Below are 14,408 nucleotides of genomic sequence, written 5' to 3'. Positions count from 1 at the left end.
GAATTGTCCTTGGGCATAAAATTTCAAACAAAGGAATAGAGGTGGATCAAGCTAAGGTGGAGGTAATTGAAAAATTACCACCACCTGCCAATGTTAAGGCAATCAGAAGCTTTCTGGGGCATGCAGGATTCTACAGAAGGTTTATAAAGGATTTTTCAAAAATTGCCAAACCTCTGAGTAATCTGCTAGCTGCTGACACGCCATTTATCTTTGATAAGGAGTGTCTGCAGGCGTTTGAGACTCTGAAAGCTAAGCTGGTCACAGCACCAGTCATCTCTGCACCAGACTGGACATTACCATTTGAACTAATGTGTGATGCCAGTGACCATGCCATTGGTGCAGTATTGGGACAAAGGCATGGTAAGCTTCTGCACGTTATTTATTATGGCAACCGTATTCTAAATGATGCACAGAAGAACTACACAACCACAGAAAAGGAGTTACTTGCAGTTTCAGATCTTATTTAGTAGGATCAAAAGTGATTGTGTACACTGACCATGATGCTCTTAAATATCTACTCACAAAGCAGGATTCAAAACCCAGGCTCATAAGATGGGTGTTGCTTATGCAAGAGTTTGATATAGAAATAAGAGACAGAAAAGGGACATAGAATCAAGTAGCTGATCACCTGTCCCGGATAGAACCAGTAGCAGGAGCATCCCTCCCTCCTACTGAGATCTCTGAAACCTTTCCGGATGAGCAATTATTTGCTATTCAGGAAGCTCCGTGGCTTACAGACAGTGCAAACTATAAGACTCAAGGTTTCCCTTCTGTAACCATGGAAAGGAAGCATGAAGAGCTTCTCTCAAAATAGAGTCAAACAGAGCCCCCACAGTCAAACTCTAAGTTTGGTGTTGGGAGGCCACAACCAACTTCTAAGTTTGGTGTTAAACCCCCACATTCAAACTCTAAGTTTGGTGTTGGGAGGTTCCAACATGGCTCTGAGTATCTGTGAGGCTCCATGAGAGCCCACTGTCAAGCTACTGACATTAAAGAAGTGCTTGTTGGGAGGCAACCCAATGTTATATTTATTATTTTCCTTTGTTATTTTATGTTTTCTATAGGTTGATGATCATGGAAAGTCACAAAATCAATTGAAAAAGCAGAAACAGAATGAAAAATAGAAAGAAAAATAGCACACCCTGGAGGAAAACTTGCTGGCGTTTAAATGCCAGTAAGAGCAGCAAATGGGCGTTTAACGCCCAGTCTGGCACCATTCTGGGCGTTTAACGCCAGAAAGGGGCACCAGACTGGCGTTAAACGCCAGGAATGGGCACCAAGCTGGCGTTAAACGCCAGAAATGGGCACCAGCCCGGTGTTTAACGCCAGGATTGGCAGAAGGAGCATTTTTGCTCACCACTTGGTGCAGGAATGAATTATCCTTGACACCTCAGGATCTGTGGACCCCACAAGATCCCCACCCACTCCACCACTCTCTCTCTTCTTTCTTCTTTCGCTCGAGGACGAGCAAACCTTCTAAGTTTGATGTGGTAAAAGCATTGCTTTTTGTTTCTCCATAACCATTTATGGCACCTAAGGCCGGAGAAACCTCTAGAAAGAGGAAAGGGAAGGCAAAAGCTTCCACCTCCGAGCCATGGGAGATGGAGAGATTCATCTCAAGGGATGCACTTTCCTCCACAAAACTATTGGGAGCAAATCAACACCTCCCTAGGAGAATTGAGTTCCAACATGGGACAACTAAGGGTGGAGCACCAAGAACATTCCATCTTCCTCCATGAAATTAAAGAAGATCATAGAATCATGAGAGAGGAGCAACAAAGGCAAGGAAGAGATATTGAGGAGCTCAAGCACTCCATAAGATCTTCAAGAGGAAGAACAAGCCACCATCACTAAGGTGGACCCGTTCTTTAATCTCCTTGTTCTTTATTTTCTATTTTTTGAATTTTTATGCTTATGTTTATCTATGTTTGTGTCTTATTACATGATCATTGGTATCTTAGTGTCTATGCCTTAAAGCTATGAATGTCCTATGAATCCATCACCTTTCTTAAATGAAAAATGTTTTTATTACAAAAGAACAAGAAGTACAGGATTTCGAATTTATCTCTGAAACTAGTTGAATTAGTTTGATGTGGTGACAATACTTTTTGTTTTCTGAATGAATGCTTGAACAGTGCATATGTCTTTTGAATTTGTTGTTTAAAGAATATTAAATTTGTTGGCTCTTGAAAGAATGATGAAAAAGGAGAAATGTTATTGAGGATCTAAAAAAATCATCAAATTGATTCTTGAAGCAAGAAAAAGCAAAAAAAAAAAAAAATAAAAAAAAGAAAAAAAAGAAGAGAAGAAGAAAAAGCAAGCAGAAAAAGCCAATAGCCCTTTAAACCAAAAGGCAAGGGTGGAAATAAAAAGTGATCCAAGGCAAAAAGAGTGTGCTTAAGAACCCTGGACACCTCTAATTGGGGACTCTAGCAAAGCTGAGTCACAATCTAAAAAGGTTCACCCAGTTATGTGTCTGTGGCATGTATGTATCCGGTGGTAATACTGGAAGACAGAGTGCTTTGGGCCACAGCCAATACTCATAAAGTAGCTATGTTCAAGAATCATCGTACTTAACTAGGAGAATCAATATCACTATCTGAATTCTGAGTTCCTATAGATGCCAATCATTCTAAACTTCAAAGGATAAAGTGAGATGCCAAAACTGTTCAGAAGCAAAAAGCTACTAGTCCCGCTCATCTAATTGGAGCTAAGTTTCATTGATATTTTGGAGTCTATAGTATGTTCTCTTCTTTTTATCCTATTTGATTTTCAGTTGCTTGGGGACAAGCAACAATTTAAGTTTGGTGTTGTGATGAGCGGATAATTTATATGCTTTTTGGCACTATTTTTAGTATGTTTTTAGTACATTTTAGTTAGTTTTTAGTATGTTTTTATTAGTTTTTATTTAAAATTCACTTTTCTGGGCTTTACTATGAGTTTGTGTGTTTTTCTGTGATTTCAGGTATTTTTTGGCTGAAATTGAGGGACCTGAGCAAAAATCTGATTCAGAGGCTGAAAAGGACTGCAGATGCTGTTGGATTCTGACCTCCCTGCACTCGAAGTAGATTTTCTAGAGCTACAGAAGCCCAATTGGCGCTCTCTCAATTGCGTTGGAAAGTAGACATCCTGGGCTTTCCAGCAATGTATAATAGTCCATACTTTACCTGAGATTTGATGGCCCAAACCGGTGTTGCAAATCAGCTTCAGAATTCCCGGCGTTTAACGCCGGAACTGGCACAAAAATTGGAGTTAAACGCCCAAACTGGCATAAAAGCTGGTGTTTAACTCCAGAAAAAGTCTCTACACATGAAAGCTTCAATGCTCAGCCCAAGAACACACCAAATGGACCCCGGAAGTGGATTTTTACGTCATTTACTCATTTCTGTATACCTTAGGTTACTAGTTCACTATTAATAGGATCTTTTGACATTGTATCTTCACCTCATGACACTTTACACGTTTCTTATTGTATCTTCTACGGCATGAGTCTCTAAACCCCATGGTTGGGGGTGAGGAGCTCTGCTGTGTCTTGATGGATTAATGCAATTACTACTGTTTTTCATTCAATCACGCGTGCTTCTATTCTAAGATATCACTTGTTCCTCAACTTGATGAATATGATGATCCGTGACACTCATCATCATTCTCACCTATGAACGTGTTCGTGACAACCACCTCCGTTCTATCTTAGATTGAGTGGATATCTCTTGGATCCGTTAATCGAAATCTTCGTGGTATAAGCTAGAATTGATGGCGGCATTCAAGAGAATTCGGAAGGACTAAACCTTGTATGTGGTATTCTGAGTAGGATTCAAGGATTGAATGACTGTGACGAGCTTCAAACTCCTGAAGGCTGGGCGTTAGTGACAGACGCAAAAGAATCAATGGATTCTATTCCAACCTGATTGAGAACCGACAGATGATTAGCCGTGCTGTGACAGAGCGCGTTGAACATTTTCACTGAGAGGATGGGAGGTAGCCATTGACAACGGTGAAACCCTACATACAGCTTGCCATGGAAGGAGCCTTGCATGCTTGAAGAAGAAGACAGTAGAAAAGCAGAGATTCAGAAGATAGAGCATCTCCAAAACCTCAGCCTGTTCTCCATTACTGCAAAACAAGTATTTATTTCATGTTCTTCTACCTTTCACAATTAAACCTAAGAATTATTAATATCCTGACTAAGAGTTACAAGATAACCATAGCTTGCTTCAAGCCGACAATCTCCGTGGGATCGACCCTTACTCACGTAAGGTATTACTTGGACGACCCAGTGCACTTGCTGGTTAGTTGTGCGGGATTGCAAAAGTGTGATTGCAATTTCATGCACCAAGCACGTTGTCATACTCATGCACGAACTGAACCAGTCCACTCTTGCAATGCAAGTAACCACCATAAAAGGCGTGCATGCTCTCACTCCGTTGAGTACTTCTCATACCTGCCCAAAATTCACCTTGAAAATAGATTGGAACCCACATTCGACGTTCGTCATAAGGTCTACATAACCAACAAAAAAAAAGTTATAATCACCATACAGAGATTCCATAACAAACCCACTATAAAAGAGGACTATAAGAGCACAAAAACAGAACGAACCTGAAAGCCATCTATTTTGCTCCAAGTTAAACTCATCAATAAATGCAGACCAATCCTTCTCAAAAGATTCCACAGACCTCGCATTCCAAACAGTGCCATGCATTCTATCATATATTTCTTTATACCGAGCATATCCTCCGAACTTATGCGGTATCTTCTTCATTATGTGCCATATGCACCAGGGTGGCGAGTATCTGGAAGGACATTCTTGATAGCACCAAACATGGATTTGCACTGGTCCGTGATGATGGCCTGTGGGGGAGATCCCATGCACCTCAGACATTGCTTAAAGACCCACTCGAAGCAACAAATTTTCTCATTTCCCATCAAAGCACATCCGAGCAGAGTGGACTTGCCATGATGGTTAACGCCAACAAAAGATGCAAATGGAAGTCCATGCCTGTAATAAATCCAACCAAAATTACCAAAAGCAAGCTAAATGCAAAAATCATTAGACATTTGAATACAGGCAAAACACACATACATACTTGTTTCTACTGTACATTGTATCAAATGGCACCACATCACCATAATATTCATAGGAAGCCCTACATCTTACATCTACCCAGAGCGCTCTTTTAAACTGGTTAGCTTCGTCTACATCAACTGCATAAAAAAAATTCGAGTTGATATCTTTCATTCGCATGAAATAGCTAATCATTTCCTTGACATCTGTGTTTCTATCAGCACAGCGCAAATTGCTCGTAATGAAGTTCCTCACATCCTTTTCTGAGTAACCCAAATTCGATGAGCCACCAACCTCGTTCGGCAGTGCGAGATAAGTCTTATTAGGCCGTATGCCAGCCTCATCGTTGTTCTGAATCACACACTTGACATGCATGGTCAGTTCCCTGTACTCAATGTAGTGCATAGCTTGCTTGGCAGAACACGGGTGGGTGTGCTTCAGTTCTAGTTTGGAGACCATCCAATTATCCTTCTGTCTATCAAGCATGACGTACATCCTTGCTTTGCATCCGGCTGTTATTATTCGCTTTACCCGAGTTGCTGCCTTCACTCGAGACTCCCGATAACTTTCACAACTACAGTGTAACGATTGGTTAACAGGTATCATTGAATCCTTCCTGGTCTTGTCAAAGTTGGTGTTCCTAATCCTGGTCACGAAGCCAACTTTCTTTGCATAATTAGTATAAAACTCTTGTGCCCGCTGCAAGGAAACAAATCTCAATCCTACGTACGGGATTTCATCTAATGGAATTCCAGTGTGATCGGGTAACTGCAAAGCCATTACGAAAAAAATATCATTCAACACAAAAAGTACTCAACTAATTAAAATAAAAAATTCCTAACTTTTCTTGAATACTTCACACCTCATGAGTATCCCCTCATGAGCACAGGAATTCAGCAAAATAAAGAATATTTCACACCTCATTATTCACTGCCATTGCATCGTCCACTACTTCAATAACGCTTCCAGAATCTTTCCCCTGAAATTGATAACCGAGGACGTATAAACAAAAGACATATCCATCCACCGTTCGACACTCACAATAACTCTTCTACACAATTCCCACTTTTCCATAGATATCACCAACTAATCAACAATCAAAACTAAACAGGTGTAGAACAAACATCAATCAAAGTTGCACACATCAATTAAACATGGTGACCAAACACAATAATAAACGGGATGAAAATGTAGCACCTTTCTAGCATTGTTGAAAGAAATATTATCCACACAATTCCTAACTAAGCAAATGAAATCACAATTCTTCCAACAAAGCTTATCTCTGTTAAGAACTCAACATCAAACTAAAAATATAGTTATATATTTCTACCATATAAATTACCTTGTCCACATGATGTGTGTCATCTTCACTAAGCGATGGAACATTAACGTCGCAAGAATTATACTGATCAATATTATCATATGTTGTACCGTACAATGCGCCTTCACAAATTGCTTGTTCCATCGACATTATGTGGTCCACATGCATTCAATGAAGACACATGTACCTTACCGAAGAAGGTTGAGGAGAAGAGGGTTGCGTGACACCTTCAAAGACTCACGTTGCAGTTGCTCTTCCCTTCGGGTGAAGGCGACGTCCCCGTCGATGGATGAAATGGTGGCTTTCCAGTGAGATGAAAAGAAACCCGACGAAAACCGTTACACCTTCAAAGACTCACGTCGCGGTATAAGTGGCCTCCAGGTGAAGGCGATTTCACCGTCGATGGATCAAATGGCGGCGATCCGGTGAGATGAAAAGCAAGCCGACGAAGATGCAACGCCGGAGAAGAATGAGGATTAGGTTTGCTTTGCGGTGTTCCTGGTTGCGTTCATAATTGGCCTCATGCGACGTTAGTTTGTTCTCACTCCTGCACAATTCAAATTGCATTATACTGGACCCACCAAATCCCTAATTGACATAACAAATTATATTTAAATTAAATTAAATTTAATTTTAATTAGTGTTGGTAATAGTTGGCAGATACAACTCTTAGTACCCTATACTTTTCCAAACAGAAATTTATAACGGTTCAACAACATGACTAAGAAGATAAGATTGACTTAGTTGTATAATCAATTAACTGGACATTACCAACACATAATTATTAATAGTTCATATCTAAACTTTCAATCTTTATAAGGAACGGCCAAAAGACTTAAAAGTAACAATCATCAAATCTTATTAGAAATCAATATTAGAAATCTTATTAGAAATCTTAGCATCTGAAATTTTGAACACAAAAATCAATATTAGAAATCAATATATGACAACAACAGTAACAACCATCAAATCTTATTCCATCTTAATAAGCAACAACTTAAAAAAGATTAAATATAGAAAATCTCTGATAATAAGCAGTGAACAAATGGAGAAAACAATAAAAAGAAATAAATAAAAATACCTCTTGAAATCTAGGTTCAAATCAATACTGCAGTTAGCATCAAGTTGGATTTCACCAACTGGTATTGAGCTTCTGCAGGTAATTAAGTTACTTCTGATCTAAGATCCTAATTCACAGTCCATATCCAAATCCTCCACTCTACCAGCCCTTAAATTACATGATATTGCAAAGAAAGAGTAATAATTAATGTAGAAATTTGAACTGCATTTATGACAGGAACATAGAGACTAGTAATTATTATTATCAACTCAAGTTAATTAGTTCTATAAAGATTTAAGCTATAATTTAAGCTATAATTTACAAACCGAAGTTGAAAAAAGAAGAAATAGCACTCACATATATGAAGCAATTCTCCTGCGCTAGGTTTCCATCATCAAACACTGTTCTTATCAAAATTCACATCACATTTTCACCGTTACGACAAATTTTCGAGTGAGAAGCGAACCCAAAAAGAAAGAGAGATATAGAAAGAGAGAGAGAAGTACCATCAATGAAAGGAAAGGGAGAACGAAAGGGAGGCACTGAGAATTTTGACAGAGAAAAAGGACAGTAAGAAGCTAAAGGAGACGTCACCGAAGGAGATCGTCGTCGGAGGAGGAGATACCGCCGGAGAAGATCGTCAGAGAACGCATAGGATCGGAGATCGCCACACAATGAAAGCAGTAGTGTACGGCGGGTTGGAACCGTTGTATTGACCCAAATCGCCACCAAGGACAAATCACTTAACGACAGCAACAGAAAACACCACAATATCCGAATATTATGGTAGGTTTTCAAAATTGTCATAATATAAATGTGATTTTAAACTTTTTTTATAGTGTTTTTATTTTTGTTAATTTTTTTATAACTATTTAAAAAATTTAGTTAATGACCATAATTTTTATTTTTATTTTTTAGTTTATTAAACATATTTATTAGGTAATTGTGTGATTGTATTCGTTAATTTTTTTTTACTTTGTGTAATTATATGTATTAGTTATATGGTACTTTTATCACTATGTATCGTTTCTTTTATTTCAACCATTTATTTTTTTAATATTATTGAAAATACATATAGGTCACTATAAGAAAAATATTGAATACCGTCAGATTTATCAATAAATTTGGCAATAAATTCGTTGAAAAAAAATTGGTGCGATTATTACCGCCGATAAATTTGACAGTAAATTTACCCTAAATTAAAATCACGAGCCCTCTCATCTCATTTTAAAAGATCCACTCTTTCTCTCTGCATCTCTCTCCCCCAAACCACCTTCGTCATCCTCCTCTACCACGCCGGCGCCACCAACAGACTCCAAAGACTTCATAGACTCCTTGCGCCGCGTTGGTCGCTTTGTCACTGCTGTTTTTGTCGCTTCTGTCATTACCACTGCTGCTATTCTCTCTGTTGCCGTAACTCCCTCTTTCTTTCCTCCAGGTACGTTATCCTCTTCCCTTTTCTTATTATTTTTTTTATAATTTATTTAAAAAAATCCCTAATGCAGCTTGTCGGTTGGTTATTGTCGCCACTACTATGTCAGAAAAGTCTTCTGCGCCACTAGTATCTTTGAGGAACTCACTCACTAATTAGTTTAGAGTAGTTAAATCCTAAACCTTAATTTATTGTGTATGTTTCTATTTCTATTTTATTTTAATTTTGTTCAATTTTTATTAGATTTTAGGATTTGTTCTGATTTTGTTCTTTTTTTTTGTTTATTGTGATTTAGAATTTAATATTTATTTTAGATTTATTATTTTATTTTAATTTTAGAATTTTTGAATTCATTATTTTCTGTTGTAATTTCTATTCTGATTTGTTTTTAATTTTTTTGTTCCTAATTTTTGTTATGATTTTTAATTTGTAATTCATAAATTAATAATTTTGGATGTTTTTATTTTTAATAAATAGAAATTAATCAAATTTAAGATGTTTTTATTTTTTATAAAATGTGTTGAGATGATTTAAAAAATTTTTAGTATTAAAAATATACGAATTTAAAATTTTTATTTAAGAGAAAAATGATAGAATTATGAGTGTAATAATAAAAGAGAATCTTTTGGGATTATTTGATTCACATTAAATTTGGAATTGGCTTTTAGTATAATTAAATGAAAAAGGATAGTTATAAAAAAAATTAATTGTATCAATTAAATTAGGAAAGTAATTTACATTCTTTTATAAATATAAATATTATTAATTATGTATGTTTATTTATTGTATATAATGTTTTGGGTACGTAAGATTACTAGAATATATATCTCGAATATATATGCTATTATACGGTCAAGTCTCACATATAAGACTTGCCCATGTTCCATTCCACCACCTGCCTATTTTCATCGCACATTCAATAGAATGTTAGATACCTATGGTAGCTGAAATTTACTATTGAACATACTTACAAACTGCAATTCAATTGATTTTGCACTGCAAAGTGCAAACTTCTTATTAGTCCGCCCATCGAAATTGTTTGTTAGGTAAACGAGAAGTCACACATTTCATGGTATAAATCTTTGGTTAACTTGATCATTATTATTACCCGAGCTTAAGCCATTAATAACTGGATAGGACTTAAATAAAATAATTTTGGCTATATAAATAGCGAAGCAGTTAATAAAACTTTGGTAAGGTTGATTGTTTCGTGTGAGGAAAATAAAGAGAAGAGGATGCACCAACAAAAGAAGTAGCAATATAGCTCGTTTGGGTGTTGGATTCTCATAAAAACTTACTTACACATACTCTATAATTTATTTGCACTAGATACTGATTCCTGTACGGATAAAACAGGGGGTGCATGCAAACTAACGCCCCATATATATGTACATAGAGAGCAAGTCCTATCCTATCAGAGGCCAAGAGTACTAGTTATATTTGCATAATTCATATATTGAGCATATCCACTTTCTTGTTTTGTACATTTTGTGGTTCACATGTTCAACATCATTTATGTAACATGGCATCTGTGAAGTTCTACTGATGACTGAGAGTGAGAGTGAGAGAGAGAGAGAGAGACAGACAGAAACATCATCCGATCCTCATGATTTTCTCCTCTTCCGCTCAAAAGAATATCTGCATTACAGAATTAATAAATAAATAAATAAAGCAAGTTTTGATCAACATAATAGCCAGCATGCATGCATATAAAGTAGGTGAACATACCATCTTCTTCTTCTTTCTCTTCTTCTTCTCAATGTAAGCAGAGAGCTCCTCTTGCTTGCTGAGTGAATCCTCCAATTGCTGAAAGATTAAAGAAGATGGATGAGACAGCAAAAAGAGAGAAGTGAAGATGCATGGATTGTGTTAAACGAATGGTGAGCAGTGAGCACCTTCTTGGTTTCCATGAGTTGTTTCTCAAGGTTGTCGGCGCGGGAGATAGCGGAGTTGAGCAACTGCTCCTTCTCAGGGGGCAAGGCAGCAGACTTTTGGTTCATGTTGTGCATTCTCTCTTCCAACTCAGCCATCCGCTTCATCACAGTAGTGAACTCTGCAGTAGAGAGGGCAGTTGGGGGATCAGGCAAATCGTCAGAGGGGACCTTCTCATCAAGAGACGGGACCACCCCAACATTACATACATCACGATCATGATGATCATGATCATTATCATTATGAGAAGGAGAAGAAGAATGAGGGATATGGGTTTTCCCAATAAATTCATGAGTAGTAGAAGATTGGATTTTTTGTGATGAAGAAATGATGGTGTTGTTGGCATGAGTAGTAGTAGTCTTAGAAGAACAAGAAGCAGAGGCAGTGAGTTGCTTTGGCATGTTTTGTGTCACCCTGGCCATGGTGAAGATTCCCATTACAAAGGCCATCAGGCCATTCAAAACCTTGGAATTTTCTTTTCCGTGAATCTTGCTCATATCAACATCCATGGCACCAGGGGCGCATTCTCCTCCTTCATCTAGATACCAGTTGAACGCGTAATTACTATTCGGAAGTGCATTCTTTCTTTCTTTCACATTTTTTTTTTCATTTTGGCATTGACACATCTAGTACTATAAACCTTTTCCACTCACATACATTTATACAACACAAATAAAACAAGACCATTACTATTGATTTGATCTACTAATATGTACCTTTAGATGCTGTAGTTTTGTCAACTTTGTCAATCTTTTTTGTCACCGTTTTGTCAATCACGGGGATAATGTCCTCATGCTTCTTGGTTTTAACCGCAACCACAAGAGCCTGCTGTGTCGTTTTTGTTTGAGCAGCCTGGCTCTCTTGGACCTTTTTATTCGCTGCGGCCTGTGTTAGAAATAAGGCAACAGCAGATGATGATGATGATGATGATGATGATAGACACATGTATGATCGTCTGACTCTGACATAATGTTCTATTTTAGTTTTGATTGAATAGTTAAGTTTGGATCAACTCTGATATTCATTAACATACCTTATCACTAAGTGAAGAAACTTGTTTGGTGAGAGCCGCTTCCCCCTTGAAACTCTTGTTTCCCTAATCATTGGTAATAGAAATTAGTTCGAAAAAATTTGAGTAATGACAGAAAACACTTATCATGAGAATGATATTAACATACCTTATCACTAAGTGAAGAGGCTTGTTTGCTGAGACTTCCCAACCTGGACATAGGCTTGGATTCCTAACAATAATGCTCACTAATCACTTCAAAACCTCACCAGTAACGGAAATCATCAAACTTAATTAACAGAATGATAAGCTATCTTACCTCCACATGTTTCTCCTCCTCAGCTTGAGACCCTTTCCCTTTCGAACATTTGTGATCACCATTTTGAACCATCTATAATTCAAGTAGTTTAGAAAACATACACATGTAAGACATTATTGTAGCCTAAAATCATAATGGAGATGCTAAAGAAGGAATAAAGAGGTAATTGTATGTTAAGCCCACCTTCATTATTTCTGGATCCTTCCATGGACCCTTATCAGAACGCATACAACCTCCTTCAACTCCAGGACAGGTACAACTGCCTCCTAAAAACTCAGGCAATTGACTGGTAAAGCAAAAATAAATAAATAAATAATTGCCATAACTAAGAACCTTCTTGTTAGTTGTTACAACAATAATACTGAATGTATTCATGAACTCACTTTGCATCGATTATTTCAAGCAATTTAGTATCATACTTGTTACCAAGAACCTGCAGATGAATTACAAGTTTCAGTTACCTGGTTCTACCTATTTTTCATGAGAAATACAAGAGGATTTAAGATAAAGTTCTGTATGCTCACATGGATTTTCGCTGTAGTCTTAGGGTCAAGGAAGGATTTTACAGTGTTCCACAAAATTCTAAACCCGGAACCTGCATTGATGATGAACATGCGATTCAAGGTCTGCAGTGAAGCAACCAATTTCATGACATTACTCGGCAATCCACAGCAAAAACATTTCTTTTTCTTGATTTTTTTCACGATTATAACCGTTATGGAAAGAAAAAGAAAAAGAAAATACCTCTGGATAGTTGTCACCGTCAATCTGCTGAAGGCGAGTGACAAGTTCCCTAGCATTCTTGTTGAAGTTTTTAAGACCCTGCGGTACACATACAACAAGAGAATTTTAGCCATCTTTTTATTATCGAAGTTTTTAAGGATGAGTATTGATCTCAGCATGCATACCACTCCTTGGACATCAAGGATTGTTGTACTTTGGTCGATTTGCTTCCTTGCAGCAATGGAGCAAGCTGGAAACTTGATATCAAAAGTCTTCTCAAACTCTTGGACATGGTACTTGATGTAACGATCCATGGTTGTGACTTGCATCAGCTTGGTGGCATCCACTTGTCCCAATCTTTCTATATACACAGGACGTCCATCTTTGTCCACTCCATGGTGTCCATGCGGATAATACTTAATCACTTCATTGATTTCCTTGAATTCAAACTCCTATACAACAACACACCCTAACTCAAACTAATAATTAATCATAATAACATTCCATACCTAAGGAATTCAAAACAATACCTCTACAATAGTGTCCGAACCAAATTCCTTCCTCCACTTGAGCATGTTAGACCACATTAGCTTTGTTTTCTCGATATCAAATTTCCTCGCCTTGAGGAATCTATATGAAAAACCATTTATTGTAATAAGAAACATAACGTTGCAAGATTTGATTCAGAGGAAGAAGAAAGAGAAAAGGGAAAAAACCTAAGCATCATGTGATAATCATCGTGCTTTGCAGGAAGTAGTTCATCCAAGATAAGAGCTTGGCGGAACTCGTCGACATGTTTCATCTCCTCCTCATCGTGGACGTCCTCAATTTCAATGGACATAACCTTGCTGCTCCGCCTGCCCTTTTTCGTCAGAGAATTCCTCAGCCCGTTTGATGCATTCATGGCTTTCTTCCTCATAGAGTCTACCATACACGGGATCAAATAAATCAGAAAAATACATGAAATAAATGAAAGCAAGTAAGGTTTGTTGTTAATTACTCGTCCGGGGGGAGTTGGGTCCAGACATGGTGCCGCTTGTGCTTGGTTTCTTTTCGGGAGATGAATGTATGTAAATTGGAGGGAAGAATGATTCAAGCACTCATATCATTCAGGGCAGATATACCTGATCCTAACTGCCCTGCCTGCATGCATCCACGCATATAAGAAAACAGATGAACAAGGAATCATAATAATAATATATGCAGATCATGTAATTGATTACCTGTTGAAGCTTGAACAGATTGAATGAAAAGTTATTACAGACAAGAAAGTTGTTTCAATGATACATTATCCCTTCTCCTCAAAATAGCGCCACTTTTAGAAATATTATTGTTAAGAGACAGTGAGGCGCCATTCACAATTCTCACCACCAATTCTCTTACCGTCAATCTCTCTTCATTTTATTTCATAATTAGCAAATACCATATAACAAATTAAAGTCACACCTTCCAACAAAATCAAATGTTTATGTCACTCTCATTATCATATCATATAATATAGTATAAATCCCTCCTCTTCTCTCACTTTAACGTCTCACTAACTACAA

The 14,408-nt window shown here is 37.4% G+C and overlaps 2 protein-coding genes across 3 annotated transcripts; both read right to left on the bottom strand.

The window, feature by feature from the left end:
* Positions 1-4,761: 4,761 nt before the first annotated feature.
* Positions 4,762-6,536, bottom strand: LOC112803266 (protein FAR1-RELATED SEQUENCE 5-like). The gene is made up of 4 exons (XM_025846771.1): positions 6,408-6,536; positions 5,985-6,044; positions 5,088-5,833; positions 4,762-4,999 (listed from the first exon to the last, which is right to left on the bottom strand). Exons 1-4 carry the CDS (start codon positions 6,534-6,536, stop codon positions 4,762-4,764), a joined length of 1,173 nt encoding a protein of 390 aa, XP_025702556.1.
* Positions 6,537-10,114: 3,578 nt separating this feature from the next.
* On the bottom strand, positions 10,115-14,221 carry LOC112800751 (phosphatidylinositol/phosphatidylcholine transfer protein SFH12). 2 transcript variants are annotated; one of them, XM_025843135.3, is made up of 16 exons: positions 14,085-14,221; positions 13,862-14,004; positions 13,578-13,785; positions 13,392-13,491; positions 13,047-13,313; positions 12,883-12,960; positions 12,663-12,764; positions 12,522-12,571; positions 12,322-12,424; positions 12,139-12,210; positions 11,989-12,051; positions 11,844-11,906; positions 11,527-11,695; positions 10,774-11,348; positions 10,607-10,684; positions 10,115-10,516 (listed from the first exon to the last, which is right to left on the bottom strand). In XM_025843135.3, exons 2-16 carry the CDS (start codon positions 13,887-13,889, stop codon positions 10,505-10,507), a joined length of 1,968 nt encoding a protein of 655 aa, XP_025698920.1. In that variant the 5' UTR covers positions 13,890-14,004; positions 14,085-14,221; the 3' UTR covers positions 10,115-10,504. The 2 variants fall into 2 exon arrangements, with proteins under 2 accessions (XP_025698920.1, XP_072092788.1); XM_072236687.1 differs by having other exon boundaries at positions 10,774-10,931.
* Between the last annotated feature and the right edge of the window lie 187 nt (positions 14,222-14,408).

The sequence above is a fragment of the Arachis hypogaea genome, chromosome 5 (genome assembly GCF_003086295.3).
Source record: "Arachis hypogaea cultivar Tifrunner chromosome 5, arahy.Tifrunner.gnm2.J5K5, whole genome shotgun sequence".
In the NCBI taxonomy this organism is placed as follows: Eukaryota; Viridiplantae; Streptophyta; class Magnoliopsida; order Fabales; family Fabaceae; genus Arachis; species Arachis hypogaea.
This window is presented reverse-complemented; position numbering and strand designations above follow the sequence as displayed.